Source organism: Dasypus novemcinctus, chromosome 13 (assembly GCF_030445035.2).
Source record: "Dasypus novemcinctus isolate mDasNov1 chromosome 13, mDasNov1.1.hap2, whole genome shotgun sequence".
NCBI classification, from domain to species: Eukaryota; Metazoa; Chordata; class Mammalia; order Cingulata; family Dasypodidae; genus Dasypus; species Dasypus novemcinctus.
Window position 1 is genome coordinate 30,996,923 of NC_080685.1, and position 27,989 is coordinate 31,024,911.

Consider the following 27,989-nt stretch of genomic DNA (forward strand, 5'->3'; position numbering starts at 1 on the left):
CAGATTAAGATATTGAAAGATAGGAAAGCTATAGACCAATAACTCTTATGACTATAGATGCAAATACCCTCAGCAAAATATTAGGGGAAGCAGATGTGGCTCAAGAGATTGAGCTTCCACCTACCACATGGGAGATCTGTGGTTCAGTTCCCAGTGCCTCCTAAAGAAGACAGCAACCTGGCAGAATGGACAGGCATGGCAAGCTGACATAACAAGATGATTCAACAAGAGACACGAGAAGAAAAACATAATGAGACACAACAGAAGCAGGGAGCAGAGGTTTCTGGTGTCTCTTACAGAGGATAGGTGGGACGGTGAGCTGATGCAACAAGAGACACAGGAGGAAAAACAGTGAGAGGCACATCAAAGCAAGGAATGGAGGTGGCTTAAGCGACTGGGCACCTCCCTCACATCCCGCGTTCAGTTCCCGGTGCCTCCTAAAGAAACAAGGAAGATGAAGAGACACAGTAGGTGCAAATAATGAGGAGGTGGGGAGAAATAAATAAATAATAATAAAAAAATTTTTTAAAATTGCAATATGTGGACCGTATTTTTAAAAAATGTATTGGGAAGCAGACTTGGCCCAATGGATAGGGTGTCCGCCTACCACATGGGAGGTCCGCGGTTCAAACCCCAGGCCTCCTTGACCCGTGTGGAGCTGGCCCATGCGCAGTGCTGATGCACGCAAGCAGTGCCCTGCCATGCAGGGGTGTCCCCCACGTATGGGAGCCCCTGCGCAAGGAGTGCACCCTGTAAGGAGAGCCGCCCAATGTGAAAGAAAGTGCAGCCTGCCCAAGAATGGCGCCACATATACAGAGAGGTGACAACGAGATGACACAACAAAAAGAAACACAGATTCCCAGTGCCGCTGATAAGGATAGAAGCGGTCACAGAAGAACACACAGTGAATGGACACAGAGAGCAGACAACTGGGGGATAAAGGGCAGAGAAATAAATAAAAAATAAATCTTTAAAAAAAAATGTATTTGTAAATGAAACCAACAATGAATAAAAAGATTTATGCATCACAAACAATTCAGATTATTCAGGTTTGCAAAGATAGCCTAGCACTTGAAATTCAGTTAATATAATCCAGCATATCAACAGTCTAAAGAAGAAAAACCATATCAACGGATACAACAAAAACAAGACAAACTCCAACATTCAGTTATGATAAAATTCTCAAAAAACTAAGAATTGAGGAGATCTTCCTCAATTTGATAAAGAACATCTGTAAAAGAAACCTATAGCTAACATCATACTTAATGGTGAGAAACTAGATGCTTTCCTCCTAAGCTGGGAACAAGGCAAGGTCATCACCTAACTACTCCTATTCAACATTACACTTAAAGTCCTAGAGAATGTATTAAGATATGAAAAGGAAATGAAAGGAATAAATATTAGAAATAAGTAAAACTGTCATTGTCTATGCAAAAAATCCCAAATAATTGACAAAAAACTCTCTTGAACCTAATAAGCAATTATAGCAAGGTTGCAGGTTACAGGATAAATAGAGACAAGTCAACTGCTTTCCCATAAATACAGACAAGTCAACTGCTTTCCCATATGCTATCAATGAACAATTGGAAATTGAAATTAAAATCACATTATCATTTACATTAGCACCAAAAAAAGTACTTAGGAATAAATCTAAGCGTTTTGTTTTAAAAAGTTTGCTTGGGTTATTTTCATTTGATTAGTGACTGAAATAACAAAAATCAGATTAATCTGTATTCTAAACCTGGTTTTGCTAAAAACGATCTGTGTGACTTGAGTTAAGTCACTTAAACTTTTTATTAGTGTAAGTTTTCCCATATATCCAATGAAGGATTAGGTAGTCAAGGGTTAAGGCTATTTCTTTCTTTCTTTTTTTTTTTTAAATTAATTTATTTATTTCTCTCCCCTTCAGCCCCCACCCCGGTTGTCTGTTCTCTGTGTCTATTTGCCGCGTCTTCTTTGTCCGCTTCAGTTGCCGTCAGCGGCACGCGAATCTGTGTTTCTTTTTGTTGCGTCATCTTGTTGTGTCAGCTCTCCATGTGTGCGGTGCCATTCCTGGGCAGGCTGCACTTTCTTTAGTGCTGGGCGGCTCTCCTCCTGGGGCGCACTCCTTGCGCGTGGGGCTCCCCTACGCGGGGACACCCTGTGTGGCACGGCACTCCTTGCGCACGGGCCAGCTCTACACGAGTCAAGGAGGCCCGGGGTTTGAACCACGGACCTCCCATGTGGTAGACAGACGCCGTAACCACTGGGCCAAATCCGCTGCCAAGGCTATTTCTAGTGCTAAAATTTTAATACGATTTAGTTCCTAGGCAGGGAAAAATTGACTATAAAAATAATAAGCATTTTTATAACTTCAGGCAATAACGACAAATACAGGAAATGAAAACCTAACTTTCCCTTTCCAAATACAATATGCTAGAGGGGTTGTAAGCAGGCAAAATAATACCACGTGCCCAAAGAGGTACATGTCCTCATCGCAGAACCTGGGAATATGATAAATTAAACAGCACAGGGAAATTAAGATCGCAATGGAATTAAGGTTGCTAATCAGTTCATTCTGAGATGGGGAGATTATCCTAGATTACATGTGTGGGCCCAAAGTAACCACAAAGGTCCTTATAAATGAAAGAGGGAGGCAGAAGTGTAAAAGTTAGAAAAGGAAATGTGATGACAGAAGGCTAGAATGATGTGAAGTAAGGATTCAACCTGTTGTTGACTGACACCAAGGAATGCAGGAAGCCTCTAAAATTTGGAAAAGACATGGAAATGGATTCACCCCTAGAGTGTCCACAAAGAACACAGCCCTACTGACACCTATATTTTAGCCTAGTGAGAAACATTTTGGACTTCTAACCTCAGGAACTGTAAGATAACAAATTAGTGTTGTTTTAAGCCACTAGGCTTGTGGTAATTATTTTCTTGTAATTAAAAAATAACCATATTCTTAAAGCATATAATCCATCCACAGTGTATAGTCAATGGTATTTGCTGTAATCACAGAGTTGTACACTCATTACTCCAATCAATTAGTGTTTTCACTACTCCAACAATAAAACAAAAAAAAATCTACCCCTTAACCACATCAATCTTTCTATCCCTCCCCTGCCACTCACAGCTGTTATTCTGTTTCTAATTTATCTGTATTTATATTTTATATAAATTTTGTATAATTTTTTACAGCAGCCATAGAAAACTAATAAAAGGGATAACACCTCATAATTGTCTTATGACAATATTACTAGACATTTTCTGATGCCTATATAAATAACACACTAAGAAAACAGAGGTTATCTTAAACCAAGGAACAATGGCTGCACCACTTTTATTTGGTATGTAAGTTAACATCATCATCAAAAACCCAGGAACACAAAAACCAGAAACACTGGGATCAGCCCTGTCCCTCATTCCTTACCAACTAATCAGCCTTTAGTTCCTAGCAATTCTAAAGTAAAAATATTTCACAAATCCACTCCTTCCAACCTCTTGACATTATCACCTTGGTTCAATGATATTCTATACTTGAAAGCAGAAAATATGACTGGCTTCCTAACTTGTCTTCTAACTTCCAGCATTTCTTCATCTAATTCAACTTCCACACTGATAATATGGTTTTATCTTGATCCAATTTTGACTAATTCATACTCTTATTCAACTGACTGATACTTTCCATCCATACTTCATAAAAAAGTAACCTTGCAATTTCTTTACACTTTTCTGTGGCCCCAAAACCAAAATGCTACCAACAAAAATATACTAACTTCTTAGCTTTCAAGAATGCATACCTGTATTAACTTCATTAATGCTCTTTATCAATGTTCTAGTATTAATACTTTTCTTACTATTTATTTGTGTGAGATGACGAGGTTCTAACATAAACAAGGTGCTATTTCAGTCCATTTTCAGAGTGAAATATTTTTTTCAGAGCAGGGACTTTAAAAAAAATTTTTTTATTACAGAAGTTGTGAACTTTCCAAACAATCATGCATTTATGTGTAGAATTCCCATACACCCCTCACATACACCCCTTCACCAACACACCACACCGCTGTGGAACATTTGTTACAGATTATGAAATAATATCATCAGACTATTACCACTATGGTCCATAGCGTGCATCTGGCATATTTTTTCCATACCCTCCTATTATTAACACAGTACATCTTTGGCATTGATACAAGAACATTACAATACTGCTGTTAACTATAGTCCACAGGTTACATTAATTGTATTTTTCCCACACTTCTCCATATTCCCACTACCCTACAATAGTGATGTACATCTGTTCTAGTTCACAGGACATTCTTGCATTTGTACCACCAACCACAATTCTCATCCACCTCTACTTTCACTGTGTTATTCAGTCCCTAGATTTTTCTCTAGTTTCTTTCAAGTGACATTTACATCCTTAGACTACCCTCTTCAGTCACAATCCCACTTATAAACCAGCCAAAGCAGGGACACTATTAAAACAATAATTTTAGTTGATGATACTGACATTTTGATCAACAATATGGTTTTATTATTCATCTCCCCTATTTTAGGGATTTGAACAGGAAAAAGCATAGAAGTAAAAACATAGAAGTAAAAAGTGAACTTTATCTTATTTAGCAGAAAACAATGAATATATTTGTTTTCTCTGTTCAGCAAAAACATTATTTTAAATTTATAACTCTTTATTAAATATTCCCAAAATGTATTTACCATTTTCCCACTTGTAGTGACAAAACACTGGCCTTGTTTTTAGGCATTGTCACCTGGATTAAAGACAGTATTTCACAGCCTTCCTTGGGGCTTAAGTGTGGTTATATGACAATGCTCTGTATATATAAATGAGGCTGAAAATTTTCTTACAAAGAAAACACATGTTTGTTCTCCCTTTCCTCTTTTCTGCCATCTGTAATGAAGATCTCTTGGCTGAACTCTAGCAGCTGTCTAAGGCGACCTTGGGAATTTGCTTCTACTAAGATAGAAGCAAACAGAAAAGAAAGAATATAGGATCCTGAAGACACTGTGAAGGTTCCACATATCCCTGAACTACATCTGCATGACTACTTTTAAAAGAAAGGAAATAAATGTCTATATTTTTAACTTTTATTTTGAAATAATTTCAAATTTATAGGTCAGTTGCAAAAATAATACAACCCCATTCAGAGAACTCCCCTCCCTGAATCCACCAATTTTAACATTCCTTCCTTTCCCTCCAACAATCATTTATCCATCTATTTTCCAAAAATGTGAGTGTCTGAGGCACATTATTCTCGCTGAACACATAATACTACCATGTACATTTGCTAAGAACAAGGATAATCACTTATGCAATCACCTTGAGAACACTTACCACGTTCAAGAAATTTAACATTAATAAAAAGCTTACATTCTATATTGCAATTTTAAAAAATTATACCCCAAGAATGCCCTTTTAAGTTTTTTCTCCTCCACAGTTAGGTCACATCCAGTGTCCCAGATTGCATTTTATCTCTTTGGTTTCTCTTTCCTTCTTTACTTTTTTTGGAGATACTGGGGCCAGAGATTGAACCTGGGACCTCGAATGTGGGAAGCCAGTGCTCAACCACTCAGCTACACATTGCTCCTCTTTTTCTTTATTTATAATGTTACAGTACTCTTAACTACCATCCCTCACTAGAACTTTCTCCTAATCCCAAACAGAAACCTTACAGTCATTATGCTTTAACTCCCCACTACCCCCACCCCTGGCAACATGTACTCTAGCTTCTGTCTCTATGAGGTTGCATAATCTCTGATATTTTCTTTGTGGTCACCATGGGATTACATTTAACATCTTAAATCAATAACAATCTCATTTGCTTTCATACCAACTTAATTTATTAGCATACATAATAAACTAGGTTCCTATGCCCCTCCATTCCCTCACCTATATGAAGTTCCAGTTACAAATTACATGATTACACATTATAAGACCAAAACCACTAATGTATCATTACATTTTATGCATTTGCTTTTTAGACCCTGTAGGAAGTAAAAAATGGAGTTATCTACATTCACCCATGTCATTATTGTTACTAGAGAGCTTTATTTCTTCATAAAGATTCAGTAAAATTTCTGTGTCCTTTCCTTTCAACCTACATTTCTTGTAGGGCTTCATCTAGTGGCTACAAAGAACCGCAGCTTTTGTTTATCTAGGAAAGCCATAATCCTTTCCTCATTTTTGAAAGACAGACTTGCCGGATATAAAATTCTTGATTGGCAATTTTTTGCTTTCAAAACTTTAAACGTATCTTCTTACTGCCTTCTTGCTTCCATGGTTTCTAATGGGAATTGATATGGGCTATGGGTGGGAAGCTGTTCATCTCTTCTTAGATAACTTCAGCTGTATGTGTCCTAGGCTCTGCGTGTGGGACAGTAAGAGCTGAAGCCCTGTCCTTGGTAACCATGGCAACGACTCCAGTCCCGGAAAAACGATTTAGCAATGCAAACTCTATATACTTTAAATATTCAGGGAAAATGCATACCAAATATGCTAAAAGCTTACCTAGAATGTAAAAGATATATGTTAATTCATGCTTATTGAGCACTGAAACAAAGAATTATTTGGCCCTTCCTCTGTATAAAAAGAACTCAAAAATCTTGTTCGGAGCTTGGAGTTTGAACAGAAAGCTCCCGAGTATGGCCAGCTGTAAATAAATTATTTTTCCTTCCCCAAATTATAATGAGTCCTGGCCTTTTCATACACAAATAATTGAACCTCTCTCGACTTCTACAACAAAATCAGCATTCCTCTTTTCTCTCTCTAATTTTGGCAGATTTAATGTACATTATGAAAATGGCAAAGATAATTGATCAAAAAGCAATCCTTACAAACAGAGAGCAAACCTGGGGAGAAGAGCTTAACTATATATTGTCATAGTGGTATAACCACACAGAGATTATTTCTAATAACTCTAAAATAAAGAACTTTGACTAAGCGTCCCTAGAAATGTATAACCTAAGGACAAAAGGAACCACAAGAAAATCTTAAACTAAATCAGCAGTATTACTGTCAGTAAAGATTTCTGTATCATTATTTTGAAATGAATACAAAAATATATTTACATACACAAAATAAAGCAAACAGACATGATTTTCAATGTCTTAAGAACCGAGTTCTTTCATAGGTCAAGAGAAGAAAAAAATTAAATCAGAGAAATTAAGCAAAACCCTATTTACAGGATAATTCCTGTAGATAGACTTGGAAAAACTAGTTTGAACTTTTTTTTTTTTAAAGAGTAGACAAGCAAGTAAAAACTTAATTGTGAAACAAAAGAAAGAGAAAGTATTCACTAAAGGGCATGATGCACTAGCATTGATATTATTGAAGCTCCCTTGTATGTGACACACTGCTCTCATTCTTTTGTAATTTTCTCTTTACCTTTGGCATTTGACAGTTTGATTATAACATTGTGCAGTGTAGATTTATTTGGGTTTACCTTGTTTGAAGATGGTTGAGTATCTTGGATGTGTATATTCTTGTCTAGTTCTAAATCTGGAAAGTTTTCTGTGATTATTTTTTTGAATATTCTCTTTGCTTCTTTCTCTCTTTCTTTGCCTTCTGGACTCCCATGATGTACATATTGGTACACTTGATGGTTTCCCACAGGTTCCTCAGGCTCTGTTCATTTAATTCTTTTTTCTTCTTTCTGCTTCTCAGAATGGATGATTTCAATTCTCGTCTTCATATTCACTGATTCTTCTGCCAGCTAACATTTGCTGTTAACTGAAACTCTCTAGGAAATTTTAAATTTCTGTTACTGTAGTTGTCAGCTTTGTTTGGTCCCTTTTTTTTTAGATTTATTTTTTATTTATTTCTCGCCCCCCCCCAGTTGTCTGCTTTTTGTATCCATTTGCTGTGTGTTCTTCTGTCCGCTTATATTCTTGTCAGCGGCACTGGGAATCTGTGTCTCTTTTTTGTTGCGTCAGCTTGCTGCATCAACTCTCCGTGTGTGCGGTGCCACTCCTGGGCAGGCTGCACTGTTTTTTGCACTGGGTGGCTCTCCTTATGGGCGCACTCCTTGTACGTGGGGCTCCCGTACGCAGGGGACACCCCTGCGTGGCATGGACTCCTTGCGCCCATCAGCACTGCGTGTGGGCCAGCTCACCACATGGGTCAGGAGGCCCTGGGTTTGAACCCTGGACCTCCCATGTGGTAGGCGGATGCTCTATCCATTGAGCCAAATCTGCTTCCCGGTTTGGTTCCTTTTTACAACTTCCTTCTATCTACTGATACTCTCTTTGTATTCAACAATCACTTTCTTGATTGCCTTGAAGTCTTTGCTGGTATGTCAAGGTTCTAGTCCTCCTCATTGTTGATTTCTAATTCTTTAATCTTCCCTGTTGCCTGGGCCATCACTTCCTGCTTCTTCGTATGTTTTGTAATCTTTTGTTGAAACCTGAATGCTTTGTATTATTAATGTGTTAATGCTCGAATTTCGACTCTGGAGTACCTGAACCTTAAGCTTCTATCAAGCTAGTGTTATGACAGAGCTTTCCTTGAATGCCAGGAGCTAACTAAAAGAAAGAAGGGAAAAATAAAGCACCTTTTCCAGTCTTTGCAGAGGACCTCTGTGTGTTTTTTCCTTCAGGGCTTATCCATGCAATGAGTTTAGAGAATAGCTCCAGGTTAAAGTCTCCTTGGTCCTTTCTGCAGTCCTTTCTGTGTAGCCATCATCTTTGCCTTGCACATGTACAGTTGGCCCTAGGAATTCCTCCACTTACATGGATAGGAAAATCCCTTCTTCCTTAGGAAAGTTTCTTCATTGTCCCAGGTACCTCTTTATGTCCCACAGCCAGCAATTCCTTGCCCCAGGAAGCCACTTGACTACTCTCCCATAGTGTTTTGTAGGAAAGCTCTGTGAGCTGCCTTCTACATGCAGGGCAAGTTCAGGTACAACAAGTCCCTTAGGTCATCCCTAGACATACATGCTCCCGTATGTGAACGAGGGTTATTCTGCTACCTTTGGAACTGGAAGCAAGGATCCACACTAGGAGTTTGCTGGCTCTGCGCTGAGCTGGTGAGGGTTGGGGTAGAGGAGGCCAGGTAGGGCACTAGGAGATCCTACTGCTTTTAAGTGGACTTTTTCTTGACTGAGTACTTGTTCTTGTTACTGTAATCCTTTGTTTTTCTGGAACTTTGAGAATGATGTTTCTTCCAGTTCTTGCTGGTTGTTCAAAGATTCTGTAGGGGTACAGAACTCTAAACCTTCTCACTTTGTCTTCTTGGTAGAGAACAATGTCTATCTTTGTAAAACTTCTGTTATTTGGGAGGGTTTTCTGTTATTGGCAGCTAAAATTAACTGATAAAACATTTTCATGACCTAAGAAGCAGGTATAGATTACAATGATTTTTAAGAAATCTCTCCCTGAATGAAAAGTCAATGAAAAATATTTTCAATGCATAATATGGAAAGTGCTATGGTTTCCACTTTGATCACTTTAACCACACGACACATATACGTGTCTAAAATTTAACCTCTCTTCTTTCAATCTTACTCATAATTGCCTAAGTTCAGACTCTCATGACCTTTTGAGGGATACTGTGAATTTCTGCCATCAGTATCTCTCTCACTCAGTTTATTTTCCATCTTGTTGCCAGAGTTATCATCTTAAAACACAAATCTGTACATTTAACTTCATTTTTCCCCCTAAATATCTCATTTTTGACTACCAACAATATGACATGATATAGACTTAACATATTAGAGTCTGTAGAATCGATGGTCTTATGGTGCTTCATCATGCGATGCTTATTTTCCACAACTCCACTAAATTTCAGAAACAATGAGTTTCAAAGTTTGTCTAATATATGAGAAATCTTTGCAAGCTGGTATGTGCCTTTGTATAATATGTTCTTTCTCTAATGCCCTTTTCAATCTGGCAAACTCATACCCAAGCTCCAAAACCAAACTCAACTATATGCTATGAAAAGTTTCTTATTCAATACAGGATTTTTTCCCCTGTCTTTTTGGGGTTTACATGTTCAATATCACTTTTTCCCATGGGTGTCTGAAATTTTTAAAAGTAAGGAGAATTTTATTCATCTGGCAAAATGCTTGGACCAATGAAACCATTCAGTCAATGGTAAATGCAGTTCATCATGAAGATCATTTCGGTTATACGGATGCCATTCTTATTTTTTAATAAAAAAAAGAGGCACCTTCAGAATACAAGCTACAGTAATGTAACCTAGTAAGGTAGAGAGCAGATAAAGATCAAGGAAGATAATTGGCCCGTAAAACATGGTGCAGTTTTTAAAAATTCAAAAAATATTTTTCAAACACAGAACAACAGGTCTTTAAAGGAAGGCCAGCTGATTGGTGCTACTACTTACTCTGTAGTTTTGTAAACGTCAGAATACAGCCCTGCTTTCTGATACTTCTTCTTTGGGGGACGAGGGACCTTCTTTTCCCTTGGGATGAGAGAGAGCACTGGTTTCAAGGTACTTTCAGGTTCAGGAAGTTTGGCTGGGGTTTCGGGAGGACTGGGAGTTTCAATTGCTGCTTCAGTAAAGCTAAAAGAGAAGTAAAGAGATAATTTTATTGTGAAAAAAATTATTTCCCTGCAAATAAATGTCTACTTAAAAAAAGGACAACTAATTAAAAAGAGATTCAGGTAATTTCTCATCTGGTCATACTGGAGTAAATGGTATAAGACTTGGTCTCATGATGTAAACTACTAACAGCATGGTAAACTTATAAGAAAGCTTGGGCAAACTATGAAACAATTATTGAGAATTTGAATAAAATTAGTGTAAGGAGACTTCTGGGAAGATGGTGAACTAGAAAGACACTGGACTCTCTTCTCTCCCAGAAAGATAGCTAGAGGACAAGCAGAAACAGCTGGGAAAAAAATCTTCTGGAGTTTAGGACATTAGGAGAAGGCTGGATACCACCCAGAGAAGAGAGGGGCAAAGGAATAGAATCACAGCAAAACTGTGAGTTAAAAGCCACAGCTGCAACTGCCGGCATCCTCCCACATACTACAGACACTTTTGAATTCCTAGGCCTCTGGGCCTGTTGCTACAGAGAAAGGGGGCTCTAGGGATAAACCTTCCCAGGAAAGGGGAGAGAGGGATACAGCCTAAGGCTGACTCAGCTTTTGAGGCACAAACTTGTGCTGTGTCCCATGAGCCCTTCCAGGTCGGGTGGGACTATGCCATTGTTTGCCTTGGGAGCTGGCAAGGGACTAAAGAGATCTGACCCTCTCAATCTCCCTATCTATGACCAGGAAGGGTTGTTGAAGATGCAGGCAAGGGTGGAATTATTTCCCACCAGGGAAAAGAGGGTGGGCTGAGAAGCAAAGGTTGGAGAACTGCCTCTGAGAAAGTTTGAATTACCAGACTCTTCACCTTTAAGCAAGAACCTCTGCCACAATGATCTGGTCCATGTTGCAGCAAACACATGCAGACTCACAAGGACTGAACAGAGAGAGCTGCTAAAGAGTGCCATCTGCTGGCAGACCAAGGAAGTGCACGTGAGGAAATTAAAAGTATTAATAAATAACCGAGAGGTTTTTTCTGGCTTTTACAGCAGCCCTTCCCAAGGCCTAGGAATTGGGTTTGCAACCCATTACTGGATGCAGGGCCCAGATTTGAACACCTAACAGGGACAATCCTAAAGACCCAGAACAGGTTGAATCAAAAATCAAAGAACAGCAGTAACACATAGCCTCCCGCCACTAAATCCCTGCAAAAGAGGAAGAAATCAAGCATCTGAGTAAATTTACCACCCTAATCAGATGTCTAGATATCAGCAAAAAACTACAAGTCATGCTAAGAAAATAGATGAGATGGCCCAAGAATGGGAATATATCAAAGCCTCAGAAGAGACACATGATTTGAGCCAACTTATCAACAAGATGCACACAAATTTCCAAAATCAAATTAGTGAGTTGAAAGACAATATGGCTAAAGAAATAAAGGACATCAAGAAGACACTAAGTGAGCACAAAGAACTTGAAAACCAGAATAGAAAAGCAACAGATGGGAGCGGATGTAGCTCAGTGGTTGAATGCCTGCCTCCCATGTATGGGGTCCCAGGTTCAATACCCAGTACCTCCTACAAAGGAAAAGTAACGGAGCTCATGGGAATGACAGATACCACAGATGAGATAAAAAACACATCAGAGGGAAGTGGACTTGGCCCAATTGGTTTAAACCCTGGGACTCCCTGACCCATGTGGAACTGGCCCATGGCCATGCATGCAAGGAGTGCTGTGCCACACAGGGGTGTCCCCTGTGTAGGGGAGCCCCACACGCAAGGAGTACGTCCCGTAAGGAGAGCCGCCCAGTGCGAAAGAAAGTGCAGCCTGCCCAAGAATGGCGCCGCACACACGGAGAGCTGACACAGCAAGATGACACTACAGAAAGAAACACAGATTCCCGGTGCCACTGATAAGGATAGGAGTGGTCACAGAAGAACACACAGCAAATGGACACAGAGAGCAGACAACTGGGTGGGGGAGTGGGGGTGGTGGTGGAAATAAATAAATAATTTTAGAAAAAAAGCCACAACGCATTAGAGGCATACAACAGCAGACTTGAAATGACAGCAGAACGGGCAAGTGATACAAATCACAGAACAGATGAAACTGAAGAGGAAAGGAAAGTACACCTGCATAGCCAAAAGCATTCTAAAAAAGAAGAGCAAAGTGGGAAGAATTTTACTGCCTGACTTTGAAACATATTATAAAGCTACAGTGGTCAAAATAGCATGGTACTGACATAAAAAATAGACACATTGATCAGTGGAATATAATTGAAAGTCCAGAAATAAACCCTCACCTATAAAGTCAATGGTTTTTGACAAACCTACCAAGTCCGTGTTAATGGGACAAAAGAGTCTCTTCAACAAATGGTGCTGGGAGAACTTGGTATCTATAACCAAAAGTATGAAAGAGCACCATTATCTCACTCCCTATACAAGAATCAACTCAAAATGGATCAAAGACCTCAATATAAAAGCCAGGACCATAAAACTACTAGAAGAAAACGTAGGAAAACAGCTTAAAGATCTTGTTGTAGGTGGTGGTTCCTTCGACCTTACACCTAAAGCATGTGCAACAAAAGAAAAAAATTGATAAATGGGACCTCAAAATGTAAAACTTTTGCACCTCAAAGGACTATGTCAAAAGGGTGAAAAGGCAGCCGACTCAATGGGAGAAAATATTTGGAAACCATATATCCAATAAGGGTTTAATATACAGGATATAATAAAGAGATGCTACAATTCAAACAATAAAAAGACAAACCAGTCATTTAAAAAATGGGCAAAAGAAGTCTTAGGACTCATTAGTGAAATGGGACAGAAAATTGCTTTATGTATTTTGTCACACGAAGAACATTTAAACCGCCACTTGGTTCTTTATACTCTTTCGATTAAGAACTCTCCTACCATTGCGTGGGAAGTACAATCTCCAGAAACAGAAACTCCAGCTTTTTTCCTCCTGGATTTTACTTTATTTTTCTTGGCTAACTTCAGAAAATTCTTCAAGAATATAAACAGACTTCCTTGAGTGGATTTTTCTTTTTTTTGTCTAAGATGTTTTTTAGTAGGATCAGTATTCCTTATCTTTCAGAGAAAAAGGATGTTTCTTTAACCTTGACCAATATGCCAAATTATATTCATACATGATATTACAAATGTCCTTTGGATATAAATTGCAAATAAATTCTAACTTGAAGAATGAGAAATTGATAAATAATCCTCCTTATTGGCAGTTCCGAGGGTTTCTTCAAAGACTATAACTATCGTATAAATATTCCCTTACTGTACACTATTAATTTTTTGAATGGATGTCAGTGATTCTTAAACGAGAACGAGCTATGATTACCGTTAAGAAGTGACTGGCTGGTGCTCTGTCGTGATCCCTAGGGGAGCAGCGACAGTCTCCCAGGTACAGTGGCGGGGACCGGGAGGGAGTGAGGGTTCAACAGTGAGCCCCTGATGCTAATGACTATGCTTGTGAGCTGATAAACCTAAAATAAGAACAAGGCCTAGAGCAACATTGTGCCTGGGAATTTCCTCCTGTCAGCCTTCATGTTACTCAAATGTGGCCAGTCTCGAAGCCAAACTCAGCATGTAAATGCAATGCCTTCCCCCCAGCGTGGGACATGACACCTGGGGATGAGCCTCCCTGGCAACGAGGGACCACTATCAACTACCAACTGATGATGCAACTGGAAAATGACCTTATATGGAAGGTTCAATGCGGATCAGCAGAATATCCATGTCTACATAAAATACCATGACTTTAAAATGCTGTTTGACCTAAAGTAAGGGGGAAATGGAAAGGAGAAATGAGTTTATATGGCTATGAGTTTCTAAAAAAGAGTCTGGAGGCTGGCAGAAGGATTGCCCTCATGCACAACTGAGCAGAGTCAGAGAGACAGATAAAGCAGATACAACCCCCAGATATTGGTTCCTTTGAGGGCTAAAGAGACCCATGGGAGTTATGGTCATGGCTGATGGGGTTAACTACCAGGGCAGATGGCCCCTCTTTGGAAATGGTGTTTATGTGTGATGAATCTGGACTCAAATGGGATCTCCCTTCATAAGACTTTCATGCTAATGTGCTGGAGGTGCAGTTAATGTTGGGGTTTAAGATATATTTAGGGGATTTGAATCTCTGGACTGACAATGTGATAGCCAGGTCCTGAGCCTCAACAGACTCCAGCACCTACAATCTGATCTATTGGACTTACCACACTCAGCTAAGATGGAGTTGAAGAAGGACAACCACCACACCATGGAGCCTAGAGTGATTACAACTGAAAATGGGAGGATTGCATCCAGCATCCATGTGGAATCTGAGCCTCCTCTTGACATAGAGGTGCAATGGACACAACCAATCCAATGTCCACATAGAAGAGGTGGCATTGGATTGGGAAAAGTGGACATGGTGGACGATGGGTATGGGGAAAGGCAGGAAGAGATGAGAGGTGGAGACGTCTTTGGGACATGGAGCTGCCCTGGATGGTGCTTCAGAGGTAATCACCGGACATTGTAAATCCTCACAGGGCCCACTGGATGGAATGGAGGAGAGTATGGGCCATGATGTGAACCATTGTCTATGGAGTGCAGAGGTGCCCAAAGATGTACTTACCAGGTCCAATGGATGTGTCATGATGATGGGAACGAGTGTTGTTGGGGGTGGGGGGGAGGGGGGGTGGGGGGGGTGGGGTTGAATGGGACCTCACATATATATTTTTAATGTAATATTACAAAGTCAATTAAAAAAAAATAAAATAAAATAAAAAAAGAAAAAAAAAGAAAAAAAAAAAAAAAAAAGAAGTGACTGGCTAAACAGCTGGAAAGGCAATAGCTTTCAGCTAAGGTCCAGGAATAAGCTATGTATATACTGTACGTGACTCAACCTTGTAAATTAGGAAGAAGCATAATTATCCCTTGCTGTGAATATTCTTTTGAAAATTCCTTTATGCCACCAAACTGATCAAGAATCACTTGTTTTTGTTCTAAAGATTTTATTTATTTATTTCTCTCCCCTTCCCCCACCCCCAGTTGTCTGCTCTCTGTGTCCATTCACTGTGTGTTCTTCTGTGATCGCTTCTATCCTTATCAGCAGCACCGGGACTCTGTGTTTCTTTTCGTTGTGTCAGCTCCCCGTGTGTGCAGCGCCATTCTTGGGCAGGCTGCACTTTTGTTCGCGCTGGGTGGCTCTCCTTACAGGCTCTCCTTGCGTGTGGGGCTCCCCTACGCGGGGGGACACCCCTGTGTGGCAGGGTACTCCTTGCGCGCATCAGTACTGCGCAGTTCCACACGCGTCAAAGAGGCCCGGGGTTTGAACCGCCAACCTCCCATACAGTAGGCGGATGCCCTATCCATTGGACCAAGTCCGCTTCCCAAGAATCACTTGTTTTTTAAAGAAAGTGCTTGATATGACTTTCAACTTCCTTCCCATTCTCTTTCTCCTTTCAATCTCTTTTACTTTCTCTTTCTTTCTCTTAGCCTCAGTCCACCATGGATTTAGCATATCTACAATTTTAATACAGTTCTTCCAGGCGTAAACTAAAACAAAAGAACCTGGATATGATTAGTACTTTAGTGGCTTTGACAGTATTGGCAAGACTTCATTTCAGGTCAGCACTGTTCAGCAGAAATGTAATGCAAGGGGCATATGTAATTTTAAGCTTTCCAGTAGTGAAATTTAAAAAGGTAAAAATAAACAGGTGAAGTTAATTAAAAAAAGGGGAGGGATGACAAAAGACTTGAAAAGATATCTGTACAAAAAAGAACTACAAATGGTAAAAAAAACACAGGAAAAAAAATGTTCAATGTCACAAAATGCAAATCAAAACTACAATGAGATATCATTTCACTCCTATTAGAGTGGCCTCTATTAAAAAGAGAACTACACTGTGGAAGAGGATATGGAGAGATAGGAACACTTATCCACTGTTGGCGGGACTGGAGAATGATACAGCTACTGTGCCATGTGACTTGCCATGTGACCTGGCAATACCATGACTGGGTATATACCCACAGGAACTGAGAACAGTGACATAAACAGACACCTGCACACTGATGTTCACAGTAGCATTATTCACAACTGCCACAAGATGGGAAAAAAACAGGTATCCATCAACCAATGAATGGATAAACAAATTGTGGCATATATACATGATGGAATATTATGCAGCTGTAAGAAGAAATGAAGTTTTAAAGTATATGACAGCATGGATGAACCTGGAGGACATTATATTGAGCAAAGCAACCCAAATACAAAAGGACAAATATGATATGACTGTGCTACTATGAACTAAATATGTTGTGTAAACTCATGGAGTTAAAAACTTGATTATGGTTCCCTAGAAAATAGAATGAGGTCAGAGAGTGGAAAGCTGAGGTTTGGCTTGTGACAAACTGGTAAAAAAGATGTGTGTTAACCTTTGGAAATGAAAAGAAAAAGTGAAAGCTCAACATAATGTCTGTAGTTTGCAGTACTATTTATGAAAGGGGTTTAAAGTCTAATGTCATGTATATTACTAAAAGCTAAAAAATGTAACATGGAAATGTAGCGCATACTAAAACTGCACATTAAATATGACTATGGGTAAAATTGCATACGTAAGACTGGCTTTCTTTGAAGCTGAACAAAGGTGTGTTAATACTACAAGATGTTAATATCTGACAAAGATATCTATTATGTTAAGTGAAAGAAACCAGATACAAGGTACTACATATTTTTATTATTCCATTTATATAAAATATAAATATAAATCAATTTCTGAAGATGAAATAAGATTAGTGGTTATGCAGGGCTAGGGAAGGAATGCTAAGGGGCGTGGAGTTTTCTTTTTGCAGTAATGAAACTTTTTTCTAATATCTTTTGTGGTGTTGAATGTACAACATTGTGGTTATACTAAAAGACATTGATTATATACTTTGGATAGATTGTATGGTGTGTGAATATATCTCAATAAACTGCTTAAAAATGATGATGTCAATAAACAGGGTAAGAAATGGTGCCAAAATAATAGCAAGATATATGCTAAAATTTTTTTTTCTTCTATTCACAGGGTTTGGTTTGTGTTCTTATTGAAAGATATTGGGCATGGTTATGGCTGAGTGATTTGAGCACCTGCTTTCCATGTTTTAAAAAAAAGAATGTTAAAAGAAAGATATTAAGGGAAAAAACATTATTTAGAGGCTAGTATCAGGCAATTCCTTGAAATTGTATTTAAATGTCTATGGAAGCGGGCAGCGGACTTGGTCCAATGGATAGGGCATCCTATCCAGACATGGGAGGTCTGCGGTTCAAACCCTGAGCCTCCTTGACCCATGTGGAGCTGGCCCACGCGCAGTGCTGATGCGCGCAAGGAGTGCTCTGCCACGCAGGGGTGTATCCCATGTAGGGGTGCCCCATGTGCAAGGAGAGCCGCCCAGCGCGAAAGAAAGTGCAGCCTGCCCAGGAATGGCACCGGACACATGGAGAGCTGACGCAGCAAGATGATGCAACAAAGAGACACAGATTCCCGTGCTGCTGACAACAGAAGCAGACAAAGAACATGCAGCAAATGGACACAGAGAAAGACAGCCAGGGGGAGGGGGAGAGAAATAAATAAAATAAATATTTTAAATGTCTATGGAAGCTGCTCGAATGTTGCAACTAAAATAACGTTCACGGGAAACAGACTTTGGCCCAGTGGTTAGGGCGTCCGTCTACCACATGGGAGGTCCGCGGTTCAAACCCCGGGCCTCCTCGACCTGTGTGCAGCTGGCCATGCGCAGTGCTGATGCACGCAAGGAGTGCGGTGCCACACAAGGGTGTCCCCCGCGTGGGGGAGCCCGCACGCGCAAGGAGTGCGCCCCTGAGGAAAGCCGCCCAGCGTGAAAAGAAAGTGCAGCCTGCCCAGGAATGGCGCCGCCCACACTTCCTGTGCCGCTGACGACAACAGAAGCGGACAAAGAAACAAGACGCAACAAATAGACACCAAGAACAGACAACCAGGGGAGGGGGGGAAATTAAATAAATAAATAAATCTTTAAAAAAAAATAAAATAAAATAACGTTCACATAATAGACATAGGGCAAGGATATAAATGATATAGTATAAATATAGATAAAGACACAGACAATGAGAGAAATGATTTTCACTTAGCATATTTTTGCCAATAATGATCAAACGAAAATCTAAAGTCATTTTCTCTACATCTAGTACCCCCTCACAATTTTCCTATTATTAAACACCTTAGCATTGCAAACCAGGTTCTTCATGATTTGGCCTCTGAAAATTACTCATTATTCCCCAACAAATACTTATCTGCACCAGACATACAATCTTTCTTGAATTTTCCTGAGTGTAGTATATTATTTTAGACCTTTGTGCCTTTCCTCCAGCGGTTTACCTTAGTTATTAACTAATATAAGTCAGTCCTTCACTTCAGCTGTCCTTATGGCAACAGTTCATTCCTAGGGTATAATTACCTTGAAAATGACAGCCATTACTCTAGTGTATTTCTTCACTCTTTAATCCTAAGTGATACAAAAATCAACTCGAAATGAATCAATGACCTAAATATAAGAGCTAAAACTAAAAAACTCTTAGAAGAAAACACAGGAAAATATCTTCAGGACCTTGTATTAGGCAATGGATTCTTAAGACTTAACGCCAAAAGCAAGACCAACAAAAGAAAAAAAATATACTGTACTTCATCAAAATTAAAAATATTTGTGCATCAAAGGAAATTAACAAGAAAGTAAAAATACACCCAACAGAATGAGAGAAAATATTTGGAAATCATATATCTGATAATGGTTTCGTATTCAGAATATATAAAGAAATCTCTCAACAACGAAAAGACAACCCAATTTAAAAAATGGGCCAAGGAATGGGTGGGAAATGGGTGAGCAATGCATGCCAACTACATTTAAGAGGCTGGAGGCTCAGAGAGTCAGGCTGCCCGTGGGAGCCCGTCAGACTCTGTCAAAAAGTGGGACATGGGCAGGTGGGACACCAGACCCTGCATACTAGTTGGTCTTGTTGGCACCCTGCTGGGCATACACTCTCATGGGTATTCCTGCAGTCAAGTTGTCCCGACAGTCCTGCAGGAGGATCAACTATCCTCCCTCCTAACATAGGGTGGGGGATGGGACAGGTTGAAGAAGGCCCTGGTGTTTGACACTTGCTGGAATCCAATTAGCAGATGACTGGAAGTTGACATACCTTAATATAGACAAATGTTTTTCTCCCTGAAACTTCTGAGGAGGTATTGTCTGGAGAAGGTATTTCCACACTGGCTTCTCTTTTCAAGAGTTTTATCAGAAGCTGAAGCAGTTAATGCCTTGAGGACTTCCTATTTTGTAGCACATCCAGATTTCTTTGTATAGCACCCCAAAGAAAGGGAAGTCAATGAAAATTCTCTTGAGATGAAGTGCCTGTTTAGAAAACCTCCAAAATCCAGGTTTCAAGCCTTTGAAACCAACTTAGTTTATATGTAAGAGAAACAGACCAGAAACTCCTTAGCACTTCTGCCTCTTAAGGAAGTTAAAAGGATAAAAATGCCTGACAGGGCCATCAAATGGGAAAAGGGATTCAAGGACCCTAATAAAGACCCCAAACAAGTTTGAGAATGAAAACGACTCTAATGAACCCTGATTAGATAAAAAAGAAAGAAATGCTGTTAAAAAGCTGAATAGTTTGCTACTTGGAAAAGAACTAGATCATTTAAAAGATGAACTGTAGGGGAGCAGATATGGCTCAAGCAATTGGGTACCCATCTTCTACATGGGAGGTCCTGGTTTTGGGTCTGGTGCCTCCTAAAGAAGACAAGTAGACGATGAGCAGACAGACAAGAGAGCCATCTTGGGGGTGGGGGCAAAATGGAAAAAATATTTTATGTATAAATAAAATAAACTGTCACATTAACTGAGCTCTCAGATATGAGGTGGCAGAGGAGCTGGAGGACTGCCCACTGCTGTAGCCAGTGGCACAGTTTAGGCCATTTAACATAGCAGAACTTGGAAACACTTAGAAATGCAAAAGATGGCTCCAAGATGAGTGCAACGGGCCATGTGATAGTAGGAACTACAGATGGCCATCATCACTGGACAAAACTTTTTGAAAGACTGCCTTTCAGAGGAGACTAATGTTTTTAGAAGACCAAGTAAGCTAGATCTTATAGGTGGCATAAAAGCTGTTTACATAAAATAAATTACTGCCAGCATGATACTTGAAGAATATTACTCTCCTCTAGATGTGTTTTATATTTTATTACTAAAAACCATAATACCTTTTCACCCGTGGATGGTGCCTGGTTTATAAATGATCCTTAACAGTGACAGATATGTTCAAAGTATGTGTGAGCTTGGATTTTAACGTGCCCATACTCTGTGATGTAGCCAGCTTCCAATGGTTTATTCTCAAAATCCAGCAGGCAAGAGAGAACATGAAAAAAAAGGAACAGTTAAAGGTTCTTGAAATGATATGAGTCAACAAAGAAATATTTTCTGGATAAGTTATATAAGGAGTCACTGTTTCTAGTACACAAAACGCGGACTGTTTTAACAGACTTCTAGAACAATTATTGCCTTATCTACAAGGGACGCACTTCTGTGTTTCATATTTTTACTCTGTTATGTAAGATGGAAACTTTTGCACTCTTTGGAATTGGAAGAATGGAGGAACCATTAAGAAACAAAAATCTATATTATTTTTTAGAGACAAGCAAAAGCTGTTAAAGTAAACTTAAGTCTATAATTTGATAACAGCATAATTATACGTATTTCAAGAACAAAGTTTCTAACTGCTGCTTAAAAAGTAGATATTTTAAAAAGTAATTTCTATCAGGAAATTTGTTTTAAAAAAGGGTTTATCCCCAGTTTTATGTTTCTTATCTGATTGACAAGTTGACATGTTGGAATGAGAGAATATATTTTTAGTTGTATGTAAATGAAGGGTTCTATAAGAATAAAATATATATACTGTTATATGAATGAATGTTGGTTTGGGGTGGGTCAAGTATGTTAGATAAGTATAAGTTAGTCTCCTATTCAGTAGAGCTCTGAAGTAATGGAACTCATTTCCATTCAACATGCAACTTTATGGTTAACATTTGTGTACCAGTTATGACTAATAAGTAGTAAAAATTAAATGACCAAATTTTGCATATGAAAAATAGGGTAAAAAGGAATTTAATAAACATACGGGATTGACATTATCATTAAGAAGTATGATACCAATTTATTAAAATATCTTAATGACAAAGAATTTTTGTTTTTAAACCCATAATGTTTCCTATCGATTAAAACATTGCAACAGTTGCATGAAACCAAAAGACAGGAAATGTTTTAAAATTATTTAATAAGGTGACATTTGTTTTCAGGGACAAACAATATCCAGGAAAATCCTTGCTTATTTTCCAATGAATTCCAGGAGTAAGAGTCAAGTGTAAAATGGTTAGCCTGCTTCAGGATTTCTGACATCATTTCAACCCTGTTCTTCCTGTTCCTATCAATGAAACACTTTCATGAGTTCTGACCTGGTTAAAGGCCCTCTCAGTCACTTCACTTTTGTAACTATCTGAACTTTCCTGTAGCCAGCAGTAGAGTTCAAGCCCTGTAGTTTATTTTTAACCATATCTAACACCTTTTAAACTTATTTCTCAAAAGAACTTAAATGTTGATTTGGTACACATTTTTTTTGTGGCTCTTACTGCTTAAAAAATAAAGTATTTTTTTCCTCACTACATTAGAAGGTAAAAGATGTTAAAAACAGCTTTGGGACTATCTTTAAAGTTACCTTTACATAAACATTGGTCATTTAAGCAGCTTAGATAAAATTCAAAAGTACTGATTTGTACCTATTATACTTTGTGCATATCATCCCTTTTCACCTGTGCCTAACTAACTATAACTACAATATTTTTTCTAATGAAACAAATATTTGTTGCCTTTTAGACATTCCAGAGCCAAATAATGGGAGTGAAAATTTCTTAAAGGTTATCTAAGAAAATATATTGGAAGCAAGGTTTGGATTAAGCTATTTTTAAAGACAACTAATACAGAATCCTCCATAATGTTCTGGGATAAAAAAGGGTAAAGGATTAAAAAGACATTTCCCCGCCAAAAAAATATACAAGTGGCCAATAAGGACATGAACAGAGGCTCATATTAACCATAAGGGAAATGCTAATCAAAACCCATGGGGTGGGAAGTGGATGTGGCTCAATCGATTGGACTCCCGTCTACCATATGGAAGGCCCTGGGTTTGCTTTCCAGGGCCTCCTTGTGAAGGTAAGCTGGCCTGCACCAACGGAGAGCTGATGGCTGTGCCTGCAGAGAGCTGATGGCCCATGCCCATGGAGAGCTGGTGCAGCAAGATGACGAAACAAAGGGAGACAAGCAGACACAGAAGAATGTGCCACAAATGGACACAGAGAGGTCAGCGAGAAAGTGAAGGGGAAGGGGGGTATAAATAAATAAAAATAAATCTTTAAAAATAAACAAACAAAAACTCATAGGGTTAGGGGAGCAGATATAACTCAGTAGTTGAGAATTGGCTTCCCATGTATGTGGTCTCAGGTTCACTCCCTGGCCTGAGAACCTACAAAGCAAACAAACAAACAAACAAATAAAATGAACAAAAACAAAACAAAAACCATGGGACCACATGGGATCAAGATGGTGAAGTAAGATACTCCTAGACTCCATCCCTGCACAGTAACTTTAACAAATAAGTAAGAAGATCTTATCAAATTTAACTTATTTAACAAATAAGTAAGAATTATCTTATGTCAAAGCTCCAGGAAATCGCTGAAGGGTTGAAGTAACAGGGTAAGTGCTGAATCAAGGAAAAGTAAACTGAGAAATCATAGGATGGCATGGAGACCTTGATGGACCCTGCCACATTCCCTCAACAGTATGGCAAAGATCTGGCCTACACTCCCAGTCCTGGTTCTAAAAAGACTTGTGCACAGAGTGGGTGCATGTCTGTCTATACCACTCTACCTACTGGCAGCATGGAGGACTGTACCAGAACACATCTGCAGGCTTTCCAGCAGACAACTACCCATGTATATAGAAGCTTTTCACAGAGCTCTACAGCAGAACACTGTAGGAAAACAGTCAAATCACAGCATGTAGAACAAAGGATTACTGGTTGAGGAACATACAGTATGGTGTCAGGGATTGTAGGAAGATAGTTTGTGTTTGCTATTGAAGTAAAGCTGGTATCAAGCCAAATGAGACGTAGGTTAAATTAAAATTCATTGTAAATACAAAGAATGTACTGGAAAAAAAATGCGTGGAAGGAAAACAGAAGGGATTCTAAAAGGGTCATTATAAAACATAAATTAAACAAAAATAGGCAGTCATGAAAGAATAAAGGGACAAAAAGGTATAAAAGTTACAAAAACCAAAGTACAAAATAGCAGAAATAAATCTTATCAGTAGTTACTCCACACACAAACTCTCTAGTCAAAAGGCAAAAAATTGGAAGAATGGGTGAAAAAGTATGAACCGACATATGCTGTTTACAGAAACTTACCTGAAATTCAAACACAGAAATAGGTTAAAAATGAAAAGATGGGAAAAAATATTCCATGCAAATAGTAAACAAAAGATAGTGGGGGTGGGTATAGACTAAGTAAAAAACTTTGGGGAGTGGATATGGGTCAAGCAGTTGAGCTCCTGTTTCCCACATGGGAGGTCCTGGATTTGGTCCCTGGTGCTCCCAAAAACAAAACAACAAGCAAACACATGAAAGAACCAACTTAGGAGAGCCAATGTGGCTTAGTGGTTGAGCGATCATTTCCCAAATATGGGGCCCAGGGTTCAACTCCCCACCCCAGTACCTAAAAAAAACCAAAAACCAAAAAACAAACCAAAAAAAAACCTTTTAAAAGGAAGAATGAATGGATGCATATACGGATAAAAGGGATAAGTCATCAAGAAGACATTATTATGATTATAAACAAATATGCAATAATAACAGCACCCAAAATATATGAAGGGAATATGGATAGACCAGAAGGGAGAAATAGATGGTTCTACAATAATAGTAAGACACTTGAACACACCACCTTCAATTACCGACAGAACATTTAGTAAGAAGATCAGTAAGGAGCTACTGGAACAACAATTTATACCAAATAAATTTAGTAGACATATATAGAACTCTTCATCCAACAACAATAAAATATACATTCTTCTCAATTGCACACAGATCATTCTCTCAGATAAACCATATGTTGGATCACAAAACAAGTTTCACTAAATTGAAAAAGACTGAAGTCATACAAAGTATTATTTATGGTCAAATGGAATGAAGCTAGTAATCAATGACAGAGGGAGAATTGGAAAATTCACAACTATGTGGAAATTGAACAACACACTCTGAAAGAACCAATGGGTCAAAGAGTAAAATCACGAGAGAAATATGAAATAACTTGAGGTGAATGAAAATGAAAACACAACATACCAAAAACTTATGGGATGCCACAAAGACAGTGCTGAGAGGGAAATTCATAGCTCTAAAAGCATATATTAAAAAGAAAGATCTCAAATCAGAGACCTAACCTCAAACCTGAACAATCTAGAAAAAGAAGAGCAAACTAAACCCAAAGGGAGTAGAAGGAGGAATAATATTAGAGTGGAGATAAAGAAATAGAGAATATAATTAAAAAAAAAACAAACAATAGAGGGAAACAGATGTGGCTCAACCAACTGGGCTCCTGTCTATCATACAGGAGGTCCAGGGTTCGATGCCCAGGCCCCTGGTGCCAGGGCCTCCATGTGGTGAGCTGGCACACGTGTAGTGCTGGCCCATGCAGGAATGCCATCCTGTGCAGGAGGACTGCCCCATGCGGGAATGCTGCCCTGCGTGGGAATGCCACCCAGCGCAGGAAAGCCGCCCCATGCAAAGTGCCGGCCAACGTGGAGAGCTAGCGCAGCAAGATGATGCAACAAGAGACACAGAAGAGAGAAAATAAGAAGACATAGCAGAACAGGGACTTGAGGGGCAAAAGAGAGTAATCACCTCTCTCCCACTCCATAAGGCTGCAGGATCGGTTCCTGGAGCCACCTAATGAGAATACAAGCAGACACAGAAGAACACACAGTGAATAGACACAGAGAGCAGACAATGGGGGAGGGGGAGGGGAGGAATAAAATAAATCTTTAAAAAAGACCCAAAAAACCAATAAAGATAACTAACAAAACCGAAAGTTGGTTCATTCTCTGTAAAGAACAATAAACTTGGCAAACCTTTAGGTAGAATGACAAAGATAAAAAGAGAGAGAGGATGCAAATAGCTAAAATCAGAAATGAAAAAAGGGGGCATTACACAGACCTCACAGAAACAAAAAAGGATTGTAAGAGGATACTATGACTACTTAATGCCAATAAATGAGATAAACTAGATGAAATGAAGAAATTCCTAGAAACATGCAAACTACCTACAGTGACTCAAGAAGAAAGAGAAGGCCTCAACCAGAAAATAACAAGCACAGAGATTTAATCTGTATTCAAAAACCTCCCCCTGCAAAAACAAAAACCCAGGACCAGGGAATTTTACCAAACATTCCAAGAAGATTAATACCAATCCTGTTCAAACTCTTTGAAAAACTGAAAAGAAGGGAACACTCTCATTTATAAGGCCAATATCATCTTCATATCAAAGCCAGATAAAGAACCACAAAAAAAGGAAATTTTTGAACAAAAATACAAAAATCCTCAACAAAATACTTTCAGAAAACAACATATAACAGCATATTTAAAGAATTATATACCATGAGCAAGTAGATTTATTCCAGGTATGCAAAGGTGACTCAACATAATAAGGAAATAAATAAATGTAATTCACCACATTAACAAAATGAAGAGGGAAAAAACCACATATGATCATCTCAATTAATGCAGTAAAGGCATTTGACAAAATCCAGGAACCTTCTTGGTAAAAACTAGGAATAGAAGATGGTAAGAGGCATATGTGAAAACCCCATAAGTAATATGTTTAACAGTGAAAGACTGAAAGCTTTCCCCACTAAGATGACAAAGAAGACAAGGATGCCCAGTGTCACCACTGTGATTCAACATTTTACTGGAAATTCTAGTCAGAGCAATTAGGCAAGGAAAGGAAATGAAAGGAATCCAAAATAGGAAAAGAGGAAGTAAAACTTTCACTATTCACAGAGGATTGGATTTTATATTTAAAAAATTCTAAAATGTCTACAACAAAGCTACATCAGCTAATAAACAAGTTTGGCAAAGTGGCAGGATACACGATCAACACACAAAAATCAGTAATGTTTCTGTACATTAGTACTGAACAATCTTAGGAGGAAATCAGGAAAAAAAAATTCCACCTATAGTACTAACTAAAAGAATCAAATATCTAAGAATAAATCTAACCAAGGATATAAGGGACTGGTACATAAATAACTACAAAACATTGCTAAAAGAAACCAAAGACAATCTAAATAAATGTAAGGACCGTCCATGTTCATGGATTGGAAGACTAAATATGGTTAACATGTCAATTCTACCCAAAGCAATTTACAGATTTAGCACAATCCCAATCAAAATTCCATCAGCCTAGTTGCAGAAATGGTAAAGCCAATCATTAGATTTACATGAAGGGTAAGGGGCCCCAAGTAACTATAGCCATGTGGAAAAAGAAGAATGAAATTGGAGGTCTCACACTTTCAGGTTTTAAAACTTATTACAAAGCCACAGTAATCAAAACAGCATAGTATAAAATATGAGTGTTCTCTCATGTACTATAAAAAGTGTACAATACTAATACATGGTGTTAATAATAGGGGTGTATGGAAAAATTTACCAAATGTAAACTATGGACCATAGTTAGTGGTAATAGTCTGATGAGGTTCTTTCATTATCTGTAACAAATGTTCCACAACAATGTAAGGTGGTGTTTGAGGGGTGATGTATGGGAATTCTGCAAATTACACATGATTGTTTTGTAAGCTCACAAAAACTTCTTTAATAAAACATATATATTAAAAAAAAATCAGCAGGGAAGCGGACTTGGCCCAGTGGTTAGGCTGTCTGCCTACCACCGGGCAGTCCGTGGTTCAAATCCTGGGCCTCCTTGACCTGTGTGGAGCTGGCCCACGCGCAGTGCTGATGCATACAAGGAGTGCCCTGCCACACAGGGATGTCCCCCACATAGGGGGAGCCCCACACGCAAGAAGTACACCCCGTAAGGAGAGCTGCCCAGCGCGAAAGAAAGTGCTGCCTGCCCAGGAATGGCACCGCACACATGGAGAGCTGACATAAGATGATGCAACAAAAAGAGACACAGATTCCCGTGCCACAGACAACAACAGAATTGGATAAAGAAGGACACGCAGCAAAATGGACACAGAGAACAAACAATGGGGGGGGGGCAGGGGAGAGAAATAAAAGTAAAATCTTAAAAAAAATTAAAAAAGTAAAAAAAAGTACTTAAAAAAAATCAGCATGGTATAGACACAAGGGCAGACATACAGACCAATGGAA

The 27,989-nt window shown here is 38.9% G+C and overlaps 1 protein-coding gene and 1 pseudogene across 7 annotated transcripts in view; one reads left to right on the forward strand and one right to left on the reverse strand.

The window, feature by feature from the left end:
* The window catches only part of ASH1L (ASH1 like histone lysine methyltransferase), a 320,979-nt gene that overhangs the window by 123,739 nt on the left and 169,251 nt on the right, over positions 1-27,989 (reverse strand). For 6 of the 7 annotated variants that reach the window (XM_058309824.2, XM_058309821.1, XM_058309825.2 and 3 more), the window contains one exon: positions 10,343-10,522. The exons of the other annotated variant lie outside the window; for it this stretch is intronic. In XM_058309824.2, coding sequence (XP_058165807.1) covers positions 10,343-10,522 — 180 coding nt within the window. The remainder of the gene's footprint in view (positions 1-10,342; positions 10,523-27,989) is intronic. 7 annotated transcript variants of the gene reach the window in all.
* On the forward strand, positions 19,372-21,214 carry LOC139436336 (T-cell activation inhibitor, mitochondrial pseudogene; annotated as a pseudogene).